At 46.3% G+C, this 27,636-nt stretch overlaps 1 protein-coding gene across 1 annotated transcript in view; it reads right to left on the bottom strand.

Annotated features, from left to right (window-relative positions):
* wapl (cohesin release factor wings apart-like) overlaps window positions 1-27,636 on the bottom strand; it is a 146,836-nt gene that overhangs the window by 54,256 nt on the left and 64,944 nt on the right. Inside the window, exons 12-13 of the mRNA XM_075690464.1 lie at window positions 20,022-20,218; window positions 8,092-8,207 (exon numbers count right to left, since the gene is read on the bottom strand). Coding sequence (XP_075546579.1) covers window positions 8,092-8,207; window positions 20,022-20,218 — 313 coding nt within the window. The remainder of the gene's footprint in view (window positions 1-8,091; window positions 8,208-20,021; window positions 20,219-27,636) is intronic.

Here is a 27,636-nt window from a genome sequence, read left to right as displayed (position 1 = left end):
TGAAGCATTTGTCTCGGAGCAATTTTTACCTTTTGAATGTCAAGAGACAGCCAAGAAGCCCACAATTTATGTGGTGTCTAAAAGGATGTATCAAATGTTTTGCCACACCTTCCCCATGCAAACTCATGAATTTCCCTTCGCTATCCCATGTCTGTCATACCCGAGTAATAGCCAATGAAAACAACTGTAGATGGTAGTGGCATACTCACTGTGAGCATAGCATCGTTCACATGTTACTACATTATCTATGCATATAAAAGTATAGTTAGAAATGTAGCTTGACCTTAAAGCAAGCACAACCAATAAGCGTAGTTCACTTCAGTGGTGGCAATACAAGTGGCGAAAACGTACGTAACAGCCAATGAGTGCTGCCATTTGGCTTTTACGCAAGTGATGTACACTTATCAAGTTGACCATTTTTTGGATACAAAAACGAAACGAAGACTAGTTCCCCGCTCATGCCATGCGGTGAAGCAGTTCCTGGATTTTGTGATGCATAGGTGCACTCGGCACTTTTCCCACAAAATGTCTGGTTTTTGTTCAACTTTGCGGTCCTCATAACATATTTCGCAGTTCTGTCTTTTCGGCACCTTCTGAGGATGGTCTGATGAGAAGCCCAAGGAACGCACTTCACCAGTTCGTCTAGAGTCATGCACCTCTTCCAGGACCGATTGCTCTCAGCGTAGCTGGGCAACTACAAGATTATGCATCCAATCATATCTGTTCATATTTCTGCAGATTGTCTTTATCACCACTGCAGAGAAGAAGAGTAGAAAGAAATCCCACGCCATTTTGAACTGGCTTGCGCTGATCTGTAGTGCTGGGCCGAGATGTGCTATGGGCAGCCTTCTTGGCACGAACGGAAATTTCTCTGCTGTTGATGGCAGCACATCATAACCAAGTGAGGTATGCACCCTGAAGATACCGTATTTACTCGCATAATAGGCGCACTTTTTTTTCAGAAAATCCGGCTCGAAGTTCTGGGTGCGCCTATTACGCGGGGTAAAATTTACGAAATTTTTTCAACTCGCATTCTCGCGGTTTAAATTTTAATATATGGCAGGAATATGGCTACTCTCACATAATTTACCAATAAACCCAGGATAAAAGGGAAAATAAAAGCTACCTACTTACCTTTTAATGAACAGGCGAGAGACGTTGACTGAACACACACATAAAATTTATTAAGATTATTCAGAGTCCGAGTCCGAGTCGGAGAGAACATCCTCATCACCGCCGGGTGGAGACTCGTCATCTTTGTCTGAGCTCCACAGCATGTCGTCTTCGCTTGCATCCAGTGCATTGGAGATCCCAGTCTTCTTAAAACTTTTCCTGACGACGTCATTGGAGATCTCTCGCCAAGCTTCCACTATCCATTCGCACAACATTTCCATAGGCGGCCTCTTAATTTTGCCACCGGGGGTTAGTTGACGCTGTCCTCCAGCCATATAATTGGTGTACAGCCTTCGAATGTTGTCCTTAAAAGGCTTATTAAGGGAAACGTCCAAAGGTTGCAGCACGGAAGTGAGGCCTCCCGGAATCACGGCAATATCTGTGCGCAGCTCTGACAACTTTTCTCGTACACGTTCTACAAGGCGCCCGCGAAAACTGTCTAAAACGTGCATGGCTGGATACAACAGGCCGCCCGGCCGCCGGCCCCAGACGGTCTTGACCCAGTCCACCATCAATTCCGCGAACATCCAACCTTTCTCTAGGACCCTCACGTAGATGTCTCGAGGGAAATTTCCCTTTGGGAGCGTCTTTCTCTTAAAAATAACATAAGGCGGTAGTTTGCGCCCATCCGCAGTCACTGCCAACATGACAGTACACCTTTGTTTTTCGGCGCCAGATGTTCGAATAAGCACACTTCGTGCACCTTTTTCCTCTACTGTTGTATTTCTCGGCATGTTGAAACAGAGAGGAGTCTGATCTGCATTACCTATCTGTGACAAAATGAAGTTTTTTTTGCTGCCGGAGCCGTATGACAAAACGGTGGAACTCGAGTACCTTGTCCTCGTATGCTGAGGGCAAGCGCTGGCACAACGTTGTGCGCCTCCACAAGGTAAGTCCGTGGCGTCGCATGAAGCGCGTTGTCCATCCGGAGCTTGCTTTGAAGTCTTTCGCTTCGATGCCCTGCGCTCGCGCAATTCTGCGCGCCTCAGTCTGCACTATGTCGAGAGACACTGCACAGCCGTCCTGTTGAAGGCCCCATATGTGTTGAACTAGTTGATCTTCCACTTGCGGATACTTTCCCGACTTTGCACCGCGGAAGGCCCGTCGCGACTTCTTTGTGGCCTGAAGTTTTTCTTGCTGACCTCGCCAGTAGCGAATGCTTGTTTCACCGACACTGAAATGCCTGCTTGCAGCACGGTTTCCATGCTCGAGTGCATACTGCACAGCTTTCAGTTTGAATGCAGCCGTGTAGCTGCCGTACTTGCCCATGGCGGAACACGCGACCACACGAACTGCACAGCGCTTGCAAAATGGCGAGATGTGGCGTTTTGTCTTTTCTTTGCCTTTGTCAGCCTGTGTAGAGCATTGATGGCGATGGCACTGTCGCTTGTGTCGAGTCGCCCGGCCTCCGAGAGTCGCCCAGCTTTCCAAGCGAAGGTAGCGAACGTAGCGAAAAGCTTACATCCGCACGGCGGTTTGGAGGGGAGGGGGGTGTTATCGATAGTCGATCTGAAGAACTATTTTTCACTCGTTGATGCATTTTTTGTCTTTTTTTGTTTCTACGGGCGCGTTAAGTCGTCGTGCTCGCTGGCTTCGCGGCGGTTCAGGGAGGGGGGCGGTTCGGGGAAGGCGATGTTGTATGTGCTGTGGGCCCTCAGCAGCTGCGACGTCAGCAACACTAATGAGACTAGTAGTCCAGCAAATGCGTTGATAAGCTTGGGTTGTGGAATGAGCGTGCGTTTTTTGTTTTTTTTTTCACCCGAGAAAGATGGAGGGGCAGGAGGGCGTCGGCTTGCAATCGTGTAAATGCGGTACTGATCACAGTGCCAAGTTCGGGGTGCGCCTATTATGCGTGGAAATAAAAAAATCCGATTTTCCGCGACCAAACTGGGGGTGCGCCTATTATGCGAGTGCGCCTATTATGAGAGTAAATACGGTAATCAGTAGAGCTCTCAGGTCGTTAAAAATCGGAAGATAAGCGCACACAAGGAAGGAGGCCGCTCAAGGCTGTAAAGGAAACTCGCCAGTGAACAGCTGCACATGTCCCATGCTGACTCAAAACACCATCGCCATCATAGCTTTGTTGTCATCATTGGAATCATAACTCAAGTCCTCATCACTAAACTGAAGTGAGAGTGCAGCCGCGCGGGACAACAACTGCGCAGTGACACCGGCAGCGCTCCTTGCTCTTGGAAACTCTTGGAAACTGGTTGAAAAAGCCAGCTCCACATGTTGGACATGCGACAGACCTTCAGAAATACACTTTGGTGGAATAAAACGACTCGGACTCCAAACCAAAGCTTGCTGGTGAACAGCTGACGTCATTTTCGGTTAATTATCACCACTCAGCACTGTCAGACGGCAAAGCCGGCGATATAATTTAACCCTTGACTTGCTGGGAGTCATTTGATTACAAAATTTTTATGCTAGTGCAGAGTAATCGTGACAGGTATGCTTTTTCTCGAGTGCAGCAGAAGGTGATGGCTATGCCTCTTTTCACTACAACAAACTCACATTACTTTGCAAGAAGCTCCATCAGAAATCACATCGCCAGAGCGCGAAAATTTAAACTGATTCTGAAAGTGCAGTCAGTGCCTGTACTCACTACTGGATGGCCTCAAGTGGATAAGAAATGGATACAACATGTCGATATCAGTGATATAAGGCATCATCACCGGTGATCGATTTGAATAGGTGTGGTACCGAAAGAATTAAGGGCTAAGCTCGCCGCAGGCACATGTGAAAAAGCTCTGAACGCCTGCCAGTGCACTTTAGGTATATCGGTGCTCGTACTGTGACAGGAGACGGCAGGTGCACGCGTCTTGAATTAAGGATTACATACTGTTTCCTGTGGCAATTGCCTCTTCCCCCGCTTGTTATGCTTCACCGCAATACTTTTGTGTATGCTTCACCGCATAACATTTCTGTATTGAGGCGAAGCTGACTTTCGAGAGCCAGCATTATGCAACGCGCTGTGCTTTCCGAGCTTCGAAGCCAATCGCAAAGATTATAAAGGCGGAGTCGGTGCCATTGCTGACAGCGGTAAATTCTTTCCATGAAAAAACATGGCACGAAACGGGAAGAAGCTTAATAGGGAACATCAAAGCAGCTAGGCCTAGTGTTGCTGCTGCAGTGGTGGCTACGGCTGTCAGCAGATCTGCGTGCGAAAGCGCCGGTTCAAGGCAGTGAGGTGGCGGCGTTAATGCAGTTTTGGACCTGCAGTCACGGCAAAAAGACAGGAAAATTGGACAGCAAGGGGTTCTTGCTTCCAAAATTTCAGATGTCCTTATACATAAGCTTTATCGGGTACGTGGTTGTGCCGTGAAGCAGTCGGAATGATCGGGAGTCCGAAAGGTCGGTTGTTGACTGTACACTGGCAACTGCTCAAGCTGACGACATGGCGTCAAAGATTATTCGTTACAATACCTCTCTGTTACTCAAGCCAGCATTACCACTACTTTCGTTCCCTTTCAATAGAATTACAGCTAATTTTCCCTGATAGAAGCACAAATTCCCCATTTTCCCTGAGTATTTCCACACTATTAAAAATCCCTGAAAACTCCCGGTTTTCCCGGTTGGTAGACACTCTGATAATAGATAGCACAAAACTGATTTTAGTTATGAGATCAGAATAACAAATCCCTTCTGCACGTGAAATTTAATCAATTCATTTTCATACCCATAAAAAAAAAAAAGATGTTTTCATTGCCACGTCTCCCCTTAAATTCAGACTCGTTTGCAACATACACGGATTTATTTATTTTTCTTAGATGTTTTTGGTTATAAAGAATACCTTTAAAATAAAAAAAACGCCTTGAAAGCGCTTTCGGCCTGTTTAGGTGGGTTATCTGGTGACATTATTTCCACAGAACATCGCAATTTACAGGAAGCTATAATTGAAAAGATTTGCTTGTCTTTTTAATTGTTCACTTCGTCATATGTTGAAAGATGTATTGAAATTGAGCAGTTGTAAAGTAATGCCTGCTAAAGACTCTGACTAGCATCAATACTGACATCTGCATCTCCAAAATATGGTACGAAATATATTGGCATATCTGCTAACAGGTTCACAAGAGCTTTAATAAGAGTTGGGAACTAAAAGTGTAATACCAATGCATAATTAAGAGCATTATGGGGATGAATACCTTGAAAGTGATGCAACAGCCTCAGGATTTCCACTAGGCAAATAGGACTTCCCTACGTTTCAATTTCAAATTTGCAATATTAAGTGAATAATTTACAGTTTATTAGTGGATCACTTTAATTAGCTACGTGGTCATTTCAGTTTTTCATGCACATAATGTCCACCTCTTCATGTAATCCACTTGAATAGACTGACAAGCGATCCTTCACAGGCGATCTGGCAAAATCCATTCCAAGTAAAAAAAGAAGAAACAAGACGGAGGCACACAACAAGACACACACCGCTTGCAGCGAAATGGAAATATTGCACGATAAAATACACGTGCACATGCAACCACGAGTTGGGAATTTGTATGACTGCTGCTTGCGACAACAATGCTACAACATGAATACATTTGATCGTTTCTTTCACACAAAATCACCTTGGCGGACTACATTGGAACAACCGCACCCAGTGGCCGTGAATGTTATTTTTTGAAAATACATCATGTGTATAGTGTTTCGTGTTTGAAGTTTGCCTAGGACCAGTCATACTGCGGTTACCAACTGCCCTTGTTTTGAAAACACAGAACTGGACGGTGACCCCACGGTGCTTCGTTTGAGTGCCGGCAGCCAAACTATAAGGAGCGTGCCGTGCTACCAGAAGATGGCGCTACTGTATGTCCACAATTCCAATACTACAGTAAAGGGCAATAATTAATATAATGAATTTCAGCTCCCCCTTCAATTTCCTTATGACAAGGTTTACGTGTACAGTAGAACCCCGCTGTTACGTTCCTCACTGCTGCGTTTTCCCGGCTGCTACGTCGTTTTCATCCGGTCCCGGCATAGCTTCCATAGGATCCAATGTATAAGGAACCCCGCTGTTACGTAGTAGCTGTGAAAACATTCCCGCATGATACGTCGCAACTTAGCCCCCCGAACCCGCCTGGGCTAAAGTAGGCAACGCGCTCCAACCGCCATTTTGGTTTTTGACGAGTTTTGGCCGGGCTTGGCTATGGAACTGGCTGCAAGAAGCCGCACGCCAGTTTGAGAGGCCGCCATGGAACTGGCGTGCGGCTTCTTGCAGCCAGTTCCATAGCCAAGCCCGGCCAAGCCCGGCCAAAACTCGCCAAAAGCCAAAATGGCGGTCACATACGACGACTATATACGTCGCCGTGAATGCTGTCATCGTGACGTCAGAGTGTCAGAGCATCGCCGAGATTGTTGGGAACTCGGCCGCGAGTGAAGCCTCAGACTGCGATGCATGAGCCGCATGATGCCGGGGAGTTGCCAAATCCTAGCTTTGGAGAAGCCGTCGCGGCTCTGGACCTCCCCCGCAGGTACGTCGCACCTCACAGTGACGCTGACAGCAATGCAGCCTTCCAGGCTATTGAGAAACGTGTGGTGATTTCTAGCGAGCGAAAGAAGCGGCAAGCCACCATTCTGGACTTATTTTAGGTCCTAAGCGCACTGTGGAAATAAATTGTCTATAGTTGAAGCTGCACTTTTTTTAATTCATTTTCGGAGCTTTCCTCACTGTTGCATTTTCCCGGCTGTTACGTTTTTTTTCCCTGGTCCGGTGAAAGACGTACGAACGGGGTTCCACTGTATTCATAAATCAATGTTTTGCAGCTGGTGACGACCCTTTGCAAGAATTCATTGCTGTTTGTCTGAAGTTTTCCAATTAATGCAACACTCAAACATATCGGTAACAGCGCAAACAGACGACCACAAGAAGGGAGACACGTACACATAAACCAACTGGCATAAAAAGAAATATTGATGCAATGCAACATTCTTTTCATAAAAGCTTTTGCCCAGGAGTTGGCAGTTTTGGCATCACCTTGGTGCAAACCTTCTTGTTTTCCTCATTTTTAGTCAAAATCCAGCGCACAGACCACTTTGTCAAACCAAATGCTTCTGATATCATTTTAACAGTCACTTGGTGGTCATTAAGCACAAGAGAATATACAGGATCTATGTTTTCATTTTTGCGTGAGGTGAAGAGGTGTCCTGATCTTGCACAGTCCTCGAGGTTGTCACGGCCTTCCCAAGAATGCTGGATCCACTTCAAAACAGTTCCTTCTTTTAGCTCTTTCATTACTGCGCCTATAAAGATTGATCAATTTGATCTGCAGTTTTCTATGCATTGTTAAACATTTCCTTTGGAACTCTTCTACTAGCAACATCATGCAAGGTCTGAAATAACAACTGAACTTCAACAATGTGCAAGATTTGACAAGTTTCAGCAAATGCTACGCACTAGTTCACATTGACTAAGGCCATGTGAAACTGCACTATCGTCAATTGTAGCAGCTGTGTCAGGAAAGCGCTTCTATTCGTGTGAAGTCCTGGGACTAAATGACTGATATGAGGCTTTGGTGCAATACTGTGAATACAAATTGGTGACAATGACCAATGTGTGATGAGACACAGGAGGGGGTTATACAACTCTTCGACACACAAAAGAATTGCACAATATCTTGAGGAACAGATGAAGAAAAAGGTATTTACAATGGGCAGAGAGCGCAGGAGGCTGTGGAGATGTTTTCCTGCACGCAAACTAGCTGTGCAGCTGCAATTATTAAAAATGAAGCTTGGATGCTTCATATTCAATTTTATAGTGAATTAACATTTTGAATCAACAAAGATTCTAAATATGAGGTTTCCAGTAATAAGGTATCACTTTCCAAAGATTCAAATTTTCCAACTTTGGACTCTGAATGCCACTAAAAGAGGCAAAAACATGCCTACGTGTGCTCATAGAAGACAAGGCAAGAGTTTTATACTCACCAAAACCAGAAGATCAAAACGCTGTTCCGTTGGCACTGCTTTAGGGGCTTGTAAGATGCAGAGCAAAATGGCAGAGAGCAATCCTGGCTGGCTACCAACAACTTTGCTGCCCAACACTGAAAATAGATGGGGAAATCTGCTGGGTGGGGACTACAATTACCATAACATCCAAGATATTACACAAAATCAAATAATAATATAAGGACAAATTTCAGAACTGCGGACTAGAAGGAAAGACGGAAAGCTAGAAAGAAAAAAATTATCCACATACTATAATGGGACTAAAAGAACACTTTGTTCGTAGTCGCACAAAAGCTAAAAAGCACTTGAAGGGGCCCAAACAAGCCACCTGACATTTTATGCATACATATTTTGTAGAGAATGCTGTAACAATCATCTTTGCCCAACATTACAGCGATGCTGATTGTCCCACCTACAAGTGATGTCACTTCCGCTATGTTTGCCAGTACATGTTTGCCATGCAGTCATGGCATTTAAGAAGGTATTTAATGTAGGAATGAAACATGTGTGGTTCTTGTTTTTTATAATCACAAGTTATAAAAATAAAATATAATTTATACATCCCGTCTTTTTTCTTGCACTTTTTATTCCTTTCTGTTGAGTTTCAGCATGCATGTCTAAAAGATGAAAATAAGTTGCCAGTATCTGTCACTATTATCTCCGATCATAGCTCGTACTTTGCTTTGGTGATGAGAGTTGGCACTACAGGCAATGTCTGCCCCCTACCAACACCAACAATATTGCAACCTTTTTTTAGTTTTCGAGGTGGCAAGAAACGGAAGATTCCGGAAATATTATATAGGATCACGGCACTGTGTAATACGTCTTGTGCAGCTGTGTGTAAATTAAAGTCACAATAGTTTTTCATTCAAGACTATTAGTCACCGCCCCATTTCAAAGTGGATGCCAATAAATAATGATCATCATCAGTTCCATGAGGTTCTTTCGGTTCCCCAACGACTATAATAAAAAGTTTTGAAAGGCTTTTCGAAAAAGATAGTTTTGCATTAGTAAGCTCTTCAGAACATATGAGGCAGTTTCCATAAAAGCAAGAGTGACTATAAAGAGCCTCTGCAGTTCACTCAATTCATTTTTCACGATTGTTATTGGCCACCTGAGCTGTAGTACCAAATGCACATTTAATTTGCTACTGCGCACTGACAGTAACTACGAGATAAGTATTAAAAAATAACCATAACAACAGCTATTCTCTTTCAATGCGCGGTTTAATGAGCTTTAATGCGGACACAAATCTGTTAGTTCGGTGAGATTAGGGGTATGCAAATAATTTTTGACAAAAGTGGAATTGACCATGAACAATAGTCAAATAGTGCCAGAAGTGAATCAAATTGAATATGAAATACTTTGCAAATAATGAACAGTCTTTTTCACGATTACATTTAATATAAAGCAATGATCACATCCAAGTATTGAGAATGTTAGCAAGTTTCTGTCATTGCACTGCCCATTATGAAGAATGCTTTATTAAAAGCATAAATAGGGCATTAGAAATAAATACCGTATTTACACGATTGTAAGTCGACCACTTTTTTAAAATTTGAAAGTCTGAAGTTGAGGGGTCGACTTACAATCGAAACCAAAACATGGCCCCGCCAAGAAAAAAGAGATACCAACGAGAGCTTCGACGTAGTTACAATTTTATGTTTGCTCTATGGTCCTACCCGTATCTTTTCGCTATCCCGCGTGTTTCCTTTTCGGAAGGGTTTTTCAACATTTTTGAGTGTCTTACAGTGCATGCAACACTCATGGGGGGTGTCGATAGTTGATGGAAGCGCCGCTGTTCCCATTTCCGGCGGCACCATTAGAACGGCGGCGCTTGCGGGGAGTATCGGTCGTTCATGGAAGAGCAGACACCGTTCGCGGGTTTCTCTTTCTCTGTTTAAAGGCATTGGCATTGGTTTGACCAACTTTTTGACGCGCTCCACTTGACTGCCGGCTATGTGCTACTTCTATGCTTCCCCAGTCGTCATGAGTGCTGCAGGCCCACTAATCTTTCGGCACTCGTTCACAGCAGCGTTCAAGAGGGCTGCCATCCTTTACGCCGAAGAAAGAAATCACTGCGCTGCGGGCTGCAATTTCGATGTTTCTAAACGGGTGGTGCGAGAGTGGCGACTGCAGTGAAGCGAAATTTTCACCCTGTGGCGGCAAGCGAGAAATTTCCCACATGCCGAAGTCTGGACGCTTTCCGGAGCTGTAGGCTAAGCTTGCGGCAGCGTCGCTGAAATGCGTGATCGGTCCCTGCCAGTGAAGTGTGACGTGGTCATGAAACAGGCCCGGACCTTCGCCTTAATTTTAAGGTTCTGCTCCGCCGTGAGTACGAGTGGCTGGCGGCAGAAGACTGCGAAATTACGCCAACCGGACCTGTCAAAAGAGCCTCCCTGACGGCTGCGTGTGGTTGGGTGCATTTGGCGTGGGCTGCTGTTCTGCAAGATGTCCTGGTACGGTCGTTTGCCAAATTTGAAATTTCGCTGGACCACGACGCGCCGTGGGACCGCAACAACGATGACGATGGCAGCACTAGTGAAGACGAGTAGTCCAGTGACCATGTCAGCTACTAATAAATTTTCGTTATCGAATGCGCCTTCGGGTTTTTTTTTTGCCGGTCAAGCGATATGGGGGGGTCGACTTACATTCGAGTCGACTTACAATCGTGTAAATACAATAATCAAACCTTGATATTACGAACACAGATATAATGAAGCAAATATAAAATTTAGTTGGCCATGCTTTATTTCAACGAGGTATTGTACAGTTGACACCCGCGATAAGAAAATCCTGAGGCAACGAAATTCTCGCAGCAACGAAACTTTTTGACAGCAGTCTCGCATTAACGAAATTTGCTGAAATGGCAATCTGCATATTACCTACTCACGTAACACTAAGTGTCCAAAAACTGCTCAAACGCACTGGTTGTACCATTAAATTGCATAAGCTACCACCACAGTACACTTGCGTGGCGGCCACCGGCCACGAAAAAAAAAAAAAAAAGCCACCAGTATAACAGTTGCACCTGGCAACAGGCAACAGTGATGACGATGATCCTTTGCAACAGGTGAGTACTGCACTGTGTCCAGACTGGAAATGTAATATAAATTTTAAAAAAAGAAAGAAAAGGAATACAAAATAAAGCAGAGGCAACCTCACAGTGGGCACATTTATATCCTGTGGGCCATCATGGCACAGGCTAATGCGGAGCGGAACCGCCTGTATATAGCATCCTGATCCATAATTGCTGATAAGCCAAGTCCACGTCCACACATGAAGATGCCAATGACACTTTTGATGGGCTTTGTGCTTTGTGTACTGCACACAAGATCATGTGTGCGCAGTGCGGTCGGTGTGCGTGGTTGGTACTAGGGTGGGTCAGCTGTGCGTGTGAGGCAATCAGACCGTCTGCTTTGCCAGCCTGCCAAGATGCTGCTTCCAGTCAAAAAAGTGGAAAGTTTTTGACGCTGCAAGATAAGGCTACAATTATTGCCCTGGTTGAAAAGGGCAGGAAGAAGATGAAGATTGTTGACGAAATCAGAACTATGTGAAGCTTGTTGTCTACAAATGTGAAAAACAAGGCCTCAATTTTGGGCGCGCTCAGAAATGGTTGATGAGGTGGAGCTTGGAAACGCGTGTTTTTTTTTCCCCCCCACCAAATTGCACTTCCGTGCTGCAGCCGCTTGACCAAGGCGGCATTCACAGCGTCAGATGCAACTACAAAGAGAGGTTGATTCAGCGTCTGCTGCTGAATGTGCTGCTGTACTAACGTGGACTTGTTCATGGTGCACGAGATGCTGGCCGCCTCATGAGTAGCGACGTGTCCGGCTGTGATTGAAAATTGTTTTAAAGGGACTGACAACCAATATTTAAGGACCTAGCTTTTTATGGCGCAATGCAAAGCTTACCCTCGGTAGTATTTACATCTGCAGCGGTTACTTCCACAAATGCATAGATATTTAGTAAGCAGAATTTTTCGATCTGAGCAGCCTCTAAAAAAGTACAGTCCCTCTTCCAGCAATGCTGAGAAGTGAGAGCGATGTCAGTAGCCTGCCTTGCAAATTGTGAAAGCCGCCCATTGTTCTGCTTTCAAAGGAGTACCGTAAAAACCGGAATACCCCCCAGGTTGAACTTTTTTAAAAAAAACCATCGCGAAAAGTCAACCCTCGTCTTATAAACTGGACATTGGCGGAAAAACTACGGAAGTATTGCAACAATGGGCGGATGAAGTAAACAGCCGCCTTCGCCATCGCCATCAGAAGCAGCGCGGCGTGGCGACATTGTGGCACCAGTATTTTGCGTTTCCATTGTCACAAAGTTATATTGGTTAAAGGCTGCGTTTTTACATTTTGTTTCAAAATGAGCGGAAGCCAACATCAATTCACCGTCGCCTTCAAGAAAAAGGCGATTGAGTGCACGGAAGCCCACGGCAACCTGGCGGCACAGCGCGAACTTGGAGAATCCGAAAAGAGCATTCGGTAGTGGCGGAGGCAAAAGCAACGTATCACAACTTGTAGCAACCAAAAGAAAACGTCAATTCATGGGCGGATCACAGCACGCACTGCAGAACTGGAAGACAAGGTTGCGGAGTTCGTCCGGGAGCTGCCTGTAAGATCGCTGCCTGTGACTGCCGAAAACATCCGTTTGAAAGCGGTAGAGATCGCGCGGGCTGCTGGACTGGGCAGCGAGAAGCACTCGTCATCTGACTCTAGTTCGGACGACTCTGTTCAAGGGCGTTGCTCTGATTCAGAGTAGCGCTTGCGCACTTCGTGCCCTTCTGTGTACTGTACACCCAGCCAAATTTTAAGAGTATCACGCAACCATCAACCCGCGTGTTTGTCAGCACCTTATCATCACGGCACAGAGCGGCGAAATAGCGAAAGTAAGCGCATGTGTACACATGTGTATATCTCGTTTGTTTCGCTGCTCAGCGCCGTTAATAAGGTGCTGACAGGCACGCGGGTCGATGCTCGCGCGATACTGTTAACTTGGCCGGGTGCACATGCGAGCAGCGTTTAAATAAAGACTGTCACCATTGTGCATCCGGCTGATTTGCATTTGTTTCAAGGTAAGGGTGTCTTTCGGTACTTTTGCCATTGAAAAAGATTTTTTTCATTCTTAGAATTCGTTAGCTGGGGGATCGACCTACATTCCGGTCCGACCTATAGTCCGGTTTTTGCGGTAAGTCAACGGTCAACAGTTTTACAGTTTACGGTCAACCACCTACATTTGGACCTTTTCAATAAGTTCGCGTTGTTGTACAGATATTTCTTATATTTGTACCGCATTTTTCCCCAAGCACATTCCCACATTATGGCTGGCTGGCCCCCCCACCGTCGTTCTGTTGATAGACGAGCCAAGCCAACTCAACGAAAATGAAGGTGAAGGCAGCGCCACTTTTATGCTCACAACAAATGAAGGCTCATCAGCACATTGTAAGTCAGGAAAAACTTATACAGTAAAACCTCGTTAAACCGTACCCGCTTAAACAGTAGTTTCGTTTTAAAAGTAAAGTAAAATCCCCAACTCCGCGACCAATGAACATAATGGGTTCTCTATCCACATCAACCGGACCAGCTTATTGCGTACGTATCGGTTACCACGTAGTGTTTCTGCTTTTCATCGCGCAATCACGGTGGTGTGTCGCCTGTCAGAACAACGAGCCTCAGAGATTGGAACAACGGCCTCCAAGTGCCCTGTGCATTTGCACGTGAAGCCATGTCAACAGCAACATCATTTTGGTGTTGTGCAAGCAAGGACTCGCAACATGCCGAAGCTCGGATAAAAAACACCGGGTGCTCAGCATAGAAGAAAAATTGGACATCGTTCATGCTATCGAACGTGGCACGAAGAAGTCGGCGCTGGCATGTGACAGCAATCTACCGTTGACTACGGTGTGTGGCATTTGGAATGCGAAGAAGTTGCTCGGAAGCACTGTTGCAACCGCGAAAAGATGACGGCTACGAGGTTCGACTTTTCACCATCGTTAACTCTGTTGCCGAAGTGTCGCCTAACGACAGTGATGAGGACGACACGGAAAGCGACAGCACAGGTGATTCAGGCCCGATATTGGTACAAGCTGCACATTATGTCAGCCTCATGAATGCAATTGTCGTGACGAGAACAGTGCCCCACAATGAAAAAGGCGCCTCGCGACTTCTGCAGCACTACCACACCCATGCACGAAGAATACCGTACTGACACGATTGTAAGTCGACCTATTTTGTTAAATTTGAAAATCTGAAGTGCGCGGGGGGGGGGCTCGACATACAGTCGAAACCATAACATGGCACCGCCAACAAAGTGAGACCAATGGGAGCCACAACATAGTTACAATTTTATGTCTGCTCTATGGCTCTGCCCGTAGCTTTTTGCTATCCCGCATATTTCTTCGCTTTTCAGTAGGGTTTTTCACCATTTTTGAGAGTTTTACAGTGAACACAACACTCATAGGAGGGTGTTGATAGTTCATGGAAGCATCGCTGTTCCATTCACGGTGGCACCCTCAGAATGGCGGCGTTTGCGGGGAGTATCAGTAGTTCTTGGAAGAGCAGACACTGCTCACGTGTTTCTCTTTGCCTGTAGCTCTTAGTCTGACCAAAGGCATTGGTTTGATGCGTTAGACTTGACTGCCGGCATGACTGCCGGCTACGTGCTACTCCCATGCTTCCCCAGTCGTCACGAGTGCAACAGGCCTGCTAAACATTCGGCGCTCGTTCACAGCAGCGTTCAAGAGAGCTGCCATCCTTTACGCCGAAGAAACAAATCACTGCGCAGGGGGCCGCAAGTTCGATGTTTCTAAACGGGTGGTGCGAGAGTGGCGACTGCAGCGAAGCAAAATTTTCACCTGTGACGGCAAGTGAAAAATTTCCCACGGGCCGAAGTCTGGACGCTTTCCAGAGCTGTAGGCCAAGCTTGCGGCACATGTCGCTAATATGCATGATCGGTCCCTGCCAGTAAGTGTGACATGGTCATGAAACAAGCCCGGATCTTCGCCTTTTAAGGTCCTGCTCCGCTGTGAGTGCGAGTGGCTCGCGGCAGAATACCGCGAAATTACGCCAACCGGACCTGTCAAAAGAGCCTCCCTGACGGCTGCGTGTGGTTGGGTGCATTCGGCGTGGGCTGCTGTTCCACAAGATGTCGCAGTGCGGTCGTTTGCCAAATGTGGAATTTCGCTGGACGACGATGCGCTATGGGACTGTAGCAGCGATGATGATGGCAGCACTAGTGAAGATGGCGAAAATAAAGACGAAATTTTCGCTATCGAATGCGCCCTTGGGTATGCTTTTTTTTTTTTCCCCTGTCACGCGCGATATGGTGGGGTTGACTTACAATCGTGTAAATACGGTATGCAACAGCAACGAGGAATCTGCCATGCGAGTGTTTGCCGAGAAGAGATGACTGGCTGAAAAGCTGGCTCGCAGCTTCAGTAACCTTGAGGCTGCTGTCATCGCTGCTAGGCCGCTGCAGCATCAAATGAAGACAACAAACTTTTGTCACGCAAAGTGAATAAATACAGTCGCCGAGCGATTTTCCGTAGTCCAAAAATTCGGACGTGCCCGATTATTCGGTCAGCTTCGCGGCACCGCCATTCCCCCCATAGACCATAATGTATAACAACTGCCGAAAGATCGGACACGTTGCAACCTCTCGTCTGATTTTTCGGACACTCCTTGAGCCAACTCGATCGAGAGCATCATGCACCGACTATGACCGGCGCATAGTTCAACTTGCTGAACACCATTTTTGTTTTCAACTGAGCCTCCTTGCTGCCCCACGAAGTGGCGCTACTGTAAATTCCCGCTCATCATCATCGTTTCTGCCTGGTTCGATAGAGTGGCTTTACAGGAGCTCCAGTTTCAGCTTAGTAAGCCATGTCAAGACAATCCAGCAGCTGATTTGTTTCTTCGCGCACGACGCTGCGAGCAGGCTACGTTTTTCGTTTGTGCGACTGGTGTCGGCACGGTGGTGTTTGCTTTGTGTGCTGTGTCGAGGTTTCGGTGATCCAACGCGGCGTACGGAAACATTGCGTCAAGTGTCTAATGACGCCGACAGTGCCCGCGCAGACTTCGCTGGGGGATGCCGGCAAGCGGGTGCCGGCAAGCGGGTGCCGGGAGGCCTAAGATTTGTCGCCTTCCGATGTGCTCCCTACTGACGCGGAAAATGTTCTGCCGAGACCTGCGCAGTGGTTGCATTGCAATTCCGGACACCGCCTCATTTGACAGTTTCACAGGTGCTGACACTGCTGTACTGACATGCACAGAACTCGACGACGGCGAGATCATTCGTGAGGTTTCTGCTGCACCGCCGGACGATGACTCCGAGTCGGAAGATGACGCACAATGTGCTACGCTGCCGTCGCATGCGGAGCTTGCACAAACAGTGACTGTGCTTTCAGCCACCTATAGTGACCTTACGACCCTCTCCGAGATTCAGGCTTATCTGACTGCGCGTAAACGAAACAGCGTGCAACGGCGCATTCACGATTTATTCAAACCTACTGCCAAACCCGAATAAGCGCGTGGAAATAAAGGATTTCATTTTTTTTTTCTTAATCTGCTTTTTCGGACACCTGTTTATTCGGACATTTCCGCAGTCCCCGTGAGGTCCGAATAAACGGTCGGCCACTGTACTGCATGTTTTTTCCCTTTCATCGCACTCTCTTTGAGTTCCGTTTTTGACAGGTAAGTGGGTGGTCTCATGCTATTTTGGTTAAGCAGTACTACAGTTTAGTACATACTTTTTCCAAGCTCCGGCCAACTATGGTTTAACGAGGTTTCACTGCAAAACGAAATTTCCAGGCCTCCGCAAAGGAATGCTGAGACAATGAATGGAAACTTACACCGATGCAGATGGTCAGATGATTGAATTATAAGCGGCTGCTTGCACATGCACCTCTCAAATTGCGCGCTGAGCGGCCAAAGTGGAGCTGCATCGCGTTCCATATAAAGTGCGATAATAATGTATGGGCACTTTGCTGAGCTAAACTGCGATAGGCGAAAGCCTATCTATGAATGCCTCTGTAGCTGTTGTCTGAACTGTTCCGCGAACGGACGCCGCCGTGGCCGCAAGCATAGGATGCAATCACAGCCATTTGGCTGCAAGGTTTGTGGCCGATGTGCGTGCACCCCTACGCGCATGTCCGCGCTCTCTCATGCGCATGTCCGCGTTCTCCCATGCACTCACTCGCACAGCGCTACTGGCATGGCACCTCCTCTCCTTGCTCCCTTCGCTGGTGATCACTGCTTTCCTGCGTCAACCACGGATTGAGCCCGAACACTCATGCGCCACTAAAGGCTTACGCCTTAAAAAATCCTATCGCGCCCCACGCACCGTGTGCTTTAGGTGCGAGTGAACGTGTGCGAGGGTGAGACAAGAAAGATGGTGGCTTAAAGAGTGCCGCCTTCCCTTGCGAGCAAAGGGAGAGAGGGGGAAGGGAGCTCGCTCGTGGTAACTCGATCAAGTGCGCACGAGGGGGCAAAGTGGGGGTAAGTTGGTGTGCGCCTTGATTTCTGGGGCGCGTCTTGGCCGTAATTACGCATGGCTGAGCGCATACGCAGCCGCGCACCCTGCTTTAGAGGTAATCTGCCACGTGTGTAAAGAGTGGGTGCACCGAGATGGCGTGGCACAATGTAAGCTGTCTTACCGCGCATTTAGTATTGGAGGTTGCGCAATCTCGAGTTTCGGTAACCCACTGAAGCGAGAGGCAGATGAAGCATTCGCTCCCGCTGCCGGCGCTTTTCCCGATAGCGTTGTCCCAGTGTGGGCCACAAGCTGCACCAAAATTAACTCACGCAGTTACCTGCATAATTAACAAAGTTACATTAATTATTTTTTAAATTATTGATCTTAGTTGACCAAAACAAATTAGCTAATTAGCGATAAAACTTTCCTTACACAAGTTCCTGTAACACCTATGCGAAAAAATATTTCACATTCAAAAGCCCAATGAAAACGAAACTTAATAGAAAAAAAAAGTGCCTATGACGTCCCGATCTCATGACTCCACATTTAATCCCGCTGGCACTGGCACTACTGGTATGGCGTTGTGAGGAGGTGCCTTGAAAATCGTCATTACTATCTTCTTTCTTTCAGTGGCAGCGCACTGTTGTGATGCCAGTGATGCGCTAAACCTTCACAATCATCCCCTCATGCATCCTTTCTATGCAGCATCAAGGTTTCCGTAAGCATTAACACTACTAGCATTAAAGCTCTAAACTGCTTGCCACTGGAAAAAGAAAAAGGAAAAAAGCTGATAAAAAAGAAAGCAGGCAGGCCGGGAGGCAGAAAGACCAACACATGGGGTCATGCCATTGGTAACAGTGGCAACACGATGAAAGGCAAGCGGCAGTGAGGTCAACATTACAAGCGCTCTTTCTCCAAGTTTCACTTTGAATGTGGAATATTTGTTCATGTGGCTATCGCAAGGGACTGTTTATTTAATTTTTTTTAAAGTTAATTAATGCAACTTAGTTAAGTGAACACACTGATTTATTCTATTAGATTCACTTATCTCAACTCACCATTTGTCACCACACAGTGTCCCCAAGTCCAGTCATTTCAGTTCCACCGTTCGACAATCACGCTCCCACATCTCTATCTACACACACAACACAACACGCACAATTTCCACTGACTCGCTACTGTCCGTTGCCTCCTTCTGCCACTCTCCTTCTCATCGACCCTTGCGGCAGCATCACGTCCCCATGCCCAAAAGGCTCTCACAATATAGTACTAAAAAAATTTGGTGCAACCACAAAGAAAAACCCCCTGTATTTTCAGCTTCATTAAAAATAAGATCATCACTGTAACTGATAAATGTCAGATCCTGCATTTTTGGTTCATTTGCAGCAGGAGGACATTGTCCCCGACCGATAATTCGTACATGCTCAATTACTAAGACAGTTTATTCACAGCCCCACCACTCAGCCCATAAACATAATGTATAAGGGCAACCAAAATTTAGGATGCCTTACAGCGCACCATTCAATAATTCGGACTCTGTCTGCACGACTGCATGCTAATTCAGCTGCCAAAAGAGCTATGTTTTTGTCACTGGCACCTCCTAAAATCAAAAAGTAGTGAAGCCCAGCTGATCCAGCACGCACAACATGCCCAAAACCATGGGACAAACAACAAGCCAGGCTGCCAAGCCAGGCCACCAAGTTGTAAAGGCTGCACTTGAGATTTGTCATGCGTTTCATGCACATAGAGTTTAGCATTTTATGTAGTACGCAGCGTTAGTTACTTTGTGCATTAAATATCAATACAGTTTTGGGCAACTTCTTTGGCTGCTGCTACGAATTTACGTCACTCAGAATCATGAAGTAGCTTCAATTGGCACGAACTCCACCCTCAGTATCTGCACCAAGGAGGGCAACAATGAAGCAAGAGAAGTGCTGGACTGTGACTGTTGTGAAGAAACCTGTGATCATACAGCTATCGGAGTGCAGTCGACCTCTGGGGAATTGAGATTTGGTGCACGCATCAACCATCCTTTCGTCTATCTGTAGTGACAGCGTGACAAAAGTTAAAATACAGGGTGACCAAGGAGCATGCAAGCATATCTGCGCACAGCAATGCTTCTGAATTTTTTTTGAGGGGCTACTAGTGTTTCTCACACTCTGGCAAATTTGATATTTCAAACTCACAATTATTTGAACTTTTATGCAGTCCCCACTGTGTCCAAATTATTCGTCAGCAATTGTGCTCATAAAATAAGAACGTGACCAACCAAATTTTAGGTTTACTTTGTTACACCAGTATTTGTCATATCGAGGTCAGACTGTGTCGGCATTAACATACATGAACACAAAAGAAAGCACCACACTTCCAGGAGCAATGATGGCTTTAGAAAGCCACCATAAAGAGAAAGACAAGGGTAGCATGTGCAGTGTACTCACGGCTCTCGTGTGTCATATTCAACAGCACACGCAGAACAGATAACAGGCAGGAGAAAAAAACGGCACCAGGTCCTCGCAGGCTTTGCAAGACTACTGAGGTGATCTGGCCTTCGCCTGCTTTGCTGCCACCAGCTCCTGCAGCAGGCTCATTCAGAACAGGGTGTACTATCAGGCTTGACTGGCACAACAGCAGCAGCCTGCAAACACAGAAAAAAATACCGTTAGTCACTGTAAGCTACTCGTAGAATGCACAAGAGATGTATGTAGTACCGGCTCAGCACTGACATGTACAAATGTTTAATTTAGTTCCTGACTGCAGTATGCTTGTGCAAAGACCTATAACCAGCCTTTGCACAATCATAATAACAAAGCCTGCAGAACAAGGGCACTGTGATTACTACCGTATTTACAAGATTGTAAGTCGACCACTTTTTAAAAATTTGAAAGTCTGAAGTTGGGGGGTCGACTTACAATCGAAACCAAAAGATGGCCCGCCAAAAAAGCAAGACCAATGGGAGCTACAACGTAGTTACAATTTTATGTTTGCTCTATGGCCCTACCCGTATCTTTTCGCTATCTCGCATGTTTTTTCGCTTTTCGGAAGGGTTTTTCAACATTTTTGAGAGTCTTACAGTGCATGCAACACTCATGGGGGGGGGGGGGGGGGGTGTCGATAGTTGATGGAAGCGCCGCTGTTCCCATTTCCGGCGGCACCCTTAGAACGGCGGCGCTTGCGGGGAGTATCGGTAGTTCATGGAAGAGCAGACACCGTTCGCGGGTTTCTCTTTCTCTGTTTAAAGGCATTGGCATTGGTTTGACCAACTTTTTGACACATTCCACATGAATGCCGGCTACGTGCTACTTCTATGCTTCCCCAGTCGTCATGAGTGCTAAAGGCCCACAAGTTCGGCACTCGTTCACAGCAGCGTTCAAGAGGGCTGCCATCCTTTAGGTCGAAGAAACAAATCACTGCGCAGCGGGCCACAATTTCCGTTTCTGAACGGGTGGTGGGAGAGTGGCGACTGCAGCGAAGCGAAATTTTCACCTGTGAAGGCAAGTGAGGAATTTCCCACGTGCCGAAGTCTGGACGCTTTCCGGAGCTGTAGGCTAAGCTTGCGGTGTACGTCGCTGAAATGCGTGATCGGTCCCTGCCAGTAAGTGCGACATGGTCATGAAACAAGCCCGGATCTTCGCCTTTTAAGGACCTGCTCCGCTGTGAGTGCGAGTGGCTCGCGGCAGAATACCGCGAAATTACGCCAACCGGACCTGTCAAAAGAGCCTCCCTGACGGCTGCGTGTGGTTGGGTGCATTCGGCGTGGGCTGCTGTTCCACAAGATGTCGTGGTGCGGTCGTTTGCCAAATGTGAAATTTCGCTGGACCATGACGCACTGTGGGACCGCAGCAACGATGACAGCACTAGTGAAGACAAGTAGTCCAGTGACCATGCCAGCTACTAATAAATTTTCGTTATCGAATGCGCCCTCGGGTATGCTCTCTTTTTTTTCTCCTGTCACGCGATATGGGGAGGGGGGGGAGTCAACTTACAATCGTGTAAGTACGGTAACCATTTTGTCCGAAGTGTACAGTGCCTGCCAGAATTCCTGCTGCAGCAAATTAGCCTTGTGCTTTAGTGAAACAGATCATAGGCAATTTTCTTTCAGTAAGAAAACCAAAATTCATGAAATACTAAATGCCCAAAAGAGCAAGCATGTGTGACAAAGCGCATGGACAGTTACCACTGACGAACACAACAATCACGAAGAAAAAAACAATTATAAAGCTTCAGCAAGAACCGCAGCTAGCCCCGTAAAGGAGCCAACTGCACAATACTTTCAGGATGCAGACACAACAGTGCTGACATGGTTCAAGGATGCTTTGGAGAAAGTTCCCGTTTCAGGTCCAATGCCATGTTACACTGTCAGGCACGTACCCAGGACTTTCTTTCTAGGGGGGGGGGGGAGGGGGGTAACCCAAGGTAACTCTTTTATGCAAATGAGGGGGGTTACCTTTACTAGTACAAATGTGAATAACGCCCACCATTCGCCATAAAGACGCGTAAACCCGCAAAAGTTAAGTGCCCAAACTGACTCATATTGTTATTTGGGAACTTGCGTAACGATGCGTAGCCTCCAGTCCCGTACAACCGTGCACAGCGCAAGACGCGACGGTTTTAGACACACTGCGCCCACTGCGGAAGGTTAGCAAAACATCCGCATAAGCACAGCAGAGAAGTGGCTACATCAAGCGGCTCGACTGATGACTGCAGAAGTGTCATTCAAAATACACGGAATTATTCTCACTGCCCGGCGCCATTTTCTCTACTTCCTTTTTAAATAAATAGATATTGATCCATAAATATTTTCAAAAACAATTGTTAAATTTGTTACTTTTCATTTTTCCTTCCTGTTTGGCTGTTGCCTTGTCTCTCTCTCTCTTAATAGATCACTTAATTTCTCACCTCCTTGCGACTCCTTGTTTCCAGTTGCCAATTTTGCACGAAAAGTGCTGTACAATTAGGGAAAACCAGACGAGGTAATGGGTGACAGTTATATTGCTTATAGGTTTAAAGGTTATTGCATGGTTTGATGATGGATGCTGCCTCACATTATTTTATTTTCCACCTTATCTAACCCATACGCGGGTATAATCCAAGGATCTGCCAGTGTCGCAGTGAGCTCGAGGAATTAATGAAGTGAAACGCAGTTGGTGTTTTCTCCCGCCGCAACTAGTTCCACGAACATACAGACCAGCTGACCACGAACCGAATCTCATTCCTGGTCCCTTGATCAGTTAAAACAAAGAATGTTGAACCAACGAAGCAACAGCTATGCGCCTGGCTGTTGAATAGATGCTGACAAATGAACGCATCACAAATTAATCGCGCGGGCACCGAATCGATGCGAAAACTGGCCTTCACACCCCAGGAGATGCCGATAACTACCGCCATCCAAAAGGAGTGAAAAAGGCAGCGAAAAGTTGGCCACCTAACAGTGGGCCAGGCCCTCCACACTTTCACTTGTGCACAAAGCACAAAGTGCGCGATACGATCTTATCGCACTTGGACTGTATATGGAACATGATGTGGCTTCACTTAGGTGGTCGCTTTTGTCGTGCCAAGTGCGATTTGCGAGGTGCATTTGCAAGTAGCCGCTTGTAATTGAATCATTTGACCATCTGCGTCCGTGTAAGTTTCCGCTTATTGCCTCGGCAGTCCTTTGCTGTGTAAGCGAAATTTCGTCATATTTGCATATAACACAATCGCATATAACATAAATCGCATATAAACACACTTTGTTATATTGAAGTTCTAACTACATCGTGTTCTATGACAAGAGGTTATGAAAAATTAAATACTTAGTTATATCGAGAATTTCATTATATTGAAGTTTGTTATGCCGAGGTTTAACTGTACTACATTGTTTTACAGTTGCCGACCGATTTTCTGGATTCCAAAAATTCGGACATGCTCGATTATTCGGTCTGCTTCACAGCACCACCGTTCTCCCCATAGACCATAATGTATAACAACTGCCGAAAGTTCCGCCACCTTGCAACCTCTCGTCTGATTTTTTGGACACTCCTTGAGCCAACTCGATCGAGAGCACCATGCACCGACTCTGACCGGTGCATGGTTCGACTTGCTGCCCCACGAAGTGGCGCTACTGCAAATCCCCGCTCATCATCATCGTTTCTGCCTGGTTCGATAGAGTAGCTCTACAGCAGTTCCGGTTTCAGCTTAGTAAGCCATGTCAAGACAATCCAGCAGCTGATTTATTTCTTTGCGCACGACGTTGCGAGTAGGCCATGTTTTTCGTTTGTGCTATTGGTGTTGGCATGGCGGTTTTTGCTTTGCGTGCTGTGTCGAGGTTCCGGTGATCCAAGACGGCATACGGAAACATTGCGTCAAGTGTCTAATGGCGCCGAAAGTGCCCGCGCAGACTATGCTGGGGAATGCCAGCAAGCGGGTGCCGGGAGGCCTAAGATTTGTCGCCTTCCGATGTGCTCCCTACTGACGCGGAAAATGTTCTGCCGAGACCTGCGCAGTGGTTGCATTGTGATTCCGGACACAGTCTGATTTGACAGTTTCACAGGTGCTGACACTGCTGTACTGACATGCGCAGAACTCGACGACGGCGAGATCATTCGTTAGGTATCTGCTGCACCGCCAGACGATGACTTTGAGTCGGAAGATGACGCACCATGTGCTACGCTGCCGTCGCTTGCGGAGTGTGTACAAGCAGTGACTGTGCTTTCAGCCGCCCATAGTGACCGTACGACCCTCTCCGAGATTCACGCTAATCTGATTGCACGTAAACGGAACAGCATGTAATGGCGCATTCACGATTTCTTCAAGCCTACTGCCGAGCCCGAATAAGTGCGTGGAAATAAAAGGATTTCATTTTTTTTTCTTAATCTGCTTTTTCGGACACCTGTTTATTTGGACATTTCCGCAGTCCCCGTGAGGTCCGAATAAACGGTCGGCGACTGTAGATTACTTTGCTTTTGCTGTTCTTTTCCTTTTGTGTTTTTCATTTGCAGCTCGTCGCGGCAACTTCATGTGCATGCTCGTGCGGGGCAAGCATACACTGGTGGCCCGCAGCGTGACACTGTGTGAAATCTCACATATCTCGCATGACGCTGGACAGATGGTACGAAAAGTTCATGTTCAAGTGTCCAGGTCTGCTGCCGAACCAATGCACTTTTGATTCATAGCTTCATGTCTGAACCACTTGACCATGAAATACACGAATTGATACATCAGGATGACCAAACTTCTTGTCTAGCGTCCACAGTGTTGCATGCTAAATATGAAACGGAGTGTACGTATGAAACCACAACTTTGGCTTCTGATTCCCCATGAAGCAGCACTGGTTAGGCCTAAGCAGTGTGGCGGGTGGAGTGGCCGGCTATATAAAAAACATGCATTATATCTGGAAGCAGTTTCCACAGGGAGGGTCGGAAAATCAGTAATGCGCTTAAATGTGGCCCGCAGAGTGGGCATGGCAGACCGAGCTTCGGCATGATGTCTAAGCCTTTCTTCTGTATCGCGCAGGCTTTTCTGCTGAGCTTAGCCGGAGCGTCAACGCCGCTTCATCATTTGTCTGGCCATTTCAAGATACCGCCGGATGAATCTTGCTCGTGGACAGCAGGAACAGCGACGCAGTGCCTCGTTTTCGAGGGCATCATCTGCGACGCATCCTCAGCGCCACCTCGGGACCAAGTGACGTCATCATGCCTGACTATAAAGGAACAACTACAGCTCTGCGAGTTCAGTGGGCATGGCAGACCGAGCTTCGGCATGATGTCTAAGCCTTTCTTCTGTATCGCGCAGGTTAGTTCATATTTTACTACGCTTAGAAGTGATTGCCGCAGTATATTGGTCGTGCCATGCCCACAACAGTGCATTATCATAGCGTACAATGTGTATTCTGTGTGTCGGCTTCTTTGCGGGGATGTAGAATTGAACCCTGGTCCACAGACAGCAGAACTTCTGAAAGAACTGTTAGAAGGGCAACACAAACTTACCGCTGAAGTGGCGGCACTTAGGACTCAGCAAAGCACGATGAAAAAGTTAATGTCAGATATGGCGTTACGTTTCGACGAAATCAATAAACAAGGTGCTCGCGTTGCATCCCTTGAACAATCGGTGAATCTTCTGCATAAAAAAATCATTGACCTAGAGGACCGGAGCAGGCGGTCAAATTTGATTGTTTTCGGGGTACAAGAAGGCAGTGACGAAACTGTTACTGATTTGAAGCAAAAAGTCTTGAGGGACATCTTTTTACAGAAACTTAATGTTACCTGCAACTCGGTAGGGAGAATTCATCGGTTGGGCAAACCTAGCAAAAATAGGCCAGTTATAATATATTTTCAAGATTATAACGAAAAACAGGAAGTATTGAAAAACGCATACAAGCTTAAAGGATCGAGAACGTCAGTTCAAAGCGATTTTTCTCCGGACACGCGCAGAAAGCGGAAACTTTTGTGGGAGAGTGCAAAAAGCGAGAAAGAACTGGGCAAGAAAGTAAAACTTATCAATGATAAGCTACGAGTGGATGGACAATTGTTTATGTGGGACGAAAACACTAACTCCAGAATAGAATTAAATACTCGTCAAAGCTCATCCGCCCCTCAATGAATTAGTTCGACTACTAAGAATCTACGGGTTTTAAACATAAACGCGCGCAGCGTAGTGAACAAAAGTGCCCTGCTTGAGGCTACCCTTTTAAATTACGATCCACATGTTGTTGTGATTACTGAGACTTGGCTGAGCGATGACATTGATAGCACAAGCGTTTTTCCACCTTCTTATCAAGTATTTCGACGTGACAGGCCTTCCAGAGGAGGCGGTGTAGCTGTACTAGTCAAACATAGCATACCTGCTTTTCTACTTCGGCAGATTGAAAATCACGAAAGTATCAGCCTAAACTTTCGTTGTTGGGGACGATCCTTTTTATTATTCGCGGTTTATCGCGCACCTCAGTCACCTACGCAGTTCCTAAATGACCTTTATGCGCATATGTCGACTTTTTCTCAGGATAAAATACTTCTCGTTGGTGACTTCAATCTGCCTGGCGTTAACTGGGATTATTCTGCTTACAGTTACGATCAGAATGTCGATTACTTGATTGATATTATGCTAACTAATAACTTGCAACAAATTGTGACACAGCCGACGCGCTTACAAGAAGATAGTGAAACTATGCTTGATCTCATTTTTATTAGTCGCTCTATTGAAAATTTTGTCACCTCTGTAGAAAAAGGTATTTCGGATCATGAACTTGTATACTTTTCGTGTCCCATGGACCGTTGCGATATTGCCCTTGATAAAACAGTGATTGTAAAGGATTTTTCCCGTGCCAGAGATGAAAGTGTTTTGGACTACTTAGATCACAGGCTGAGTGAATTTGATGGGAATGACGTCGTGGTGCTCTGGAATAAGTTCAAAGAAATGTGCCATTTCTGTCTCGATAACTTTATTCCAAACAAAGTTAAAAAGAAGTCCAAACGTAATCCGTGGATTACACGAAAAGTACTGCAACTTAAACGAAAACTAAAAAGGCTAAGGCAACGGCATGCACTTTGCACTGAGATCCAGAACATTCAAGAGGCCTTGAATCAGGCTGTATTCAAGGCTAAGCAACGGTATTTTCAATATACCCTGCCTAGCTTTATGCGCAGTGCACCAGGAAAATTCTGGAACCATCTAGCTAGCACAAAGAAACCCATTGACTGCATTGTACACAATGGTGTAACGGTTACTGAGAAGCGATGTATAGCAGAACATTATAATCAATTTTTTCACAGCGTATTTTCAAGTGCCCCGAACCATGTACCCTTCAGCCGTACCCCTTGTTATGTTGATCCTGCTGTTATATCGACGAGCGGTGTGGTTTCTATGCTGTTAAATTTAAAAACGAAATCATCACCAGGACCGGATAACATCCCAAATGCCTTTTTGTGCCGCTATGCAGAAATGGTTGCACGTTTTCTAGTGCGCATTTTTGGTGTATCTTTATCTTCAGCCGCCCTTCCCAAAGATTGGCGATCGGCTCGGGTTGTACCGGTGCTTAAGAAAGGCGAAGCAACATTAATAACGAACTATCGACCGATT

This window comes from Dermacentor variabilis, chromosome 1, assembly GCF_050947875.1.
Source record: "Dermacentor variabilis isolate Ectoservices chromosome 1, ASM5094787v1, whole genome shotgun sequence".
Classification (NCBI taxonomy): Eukaryota; Metazoa; Arthropoda; class Arachnida; order Ixodida; family Ixodidae; genus Dermacentor; species Dermacentor variabilis.
This window is presented reverse-complemented; position numbering and strand designations above follow the sequence as displayed.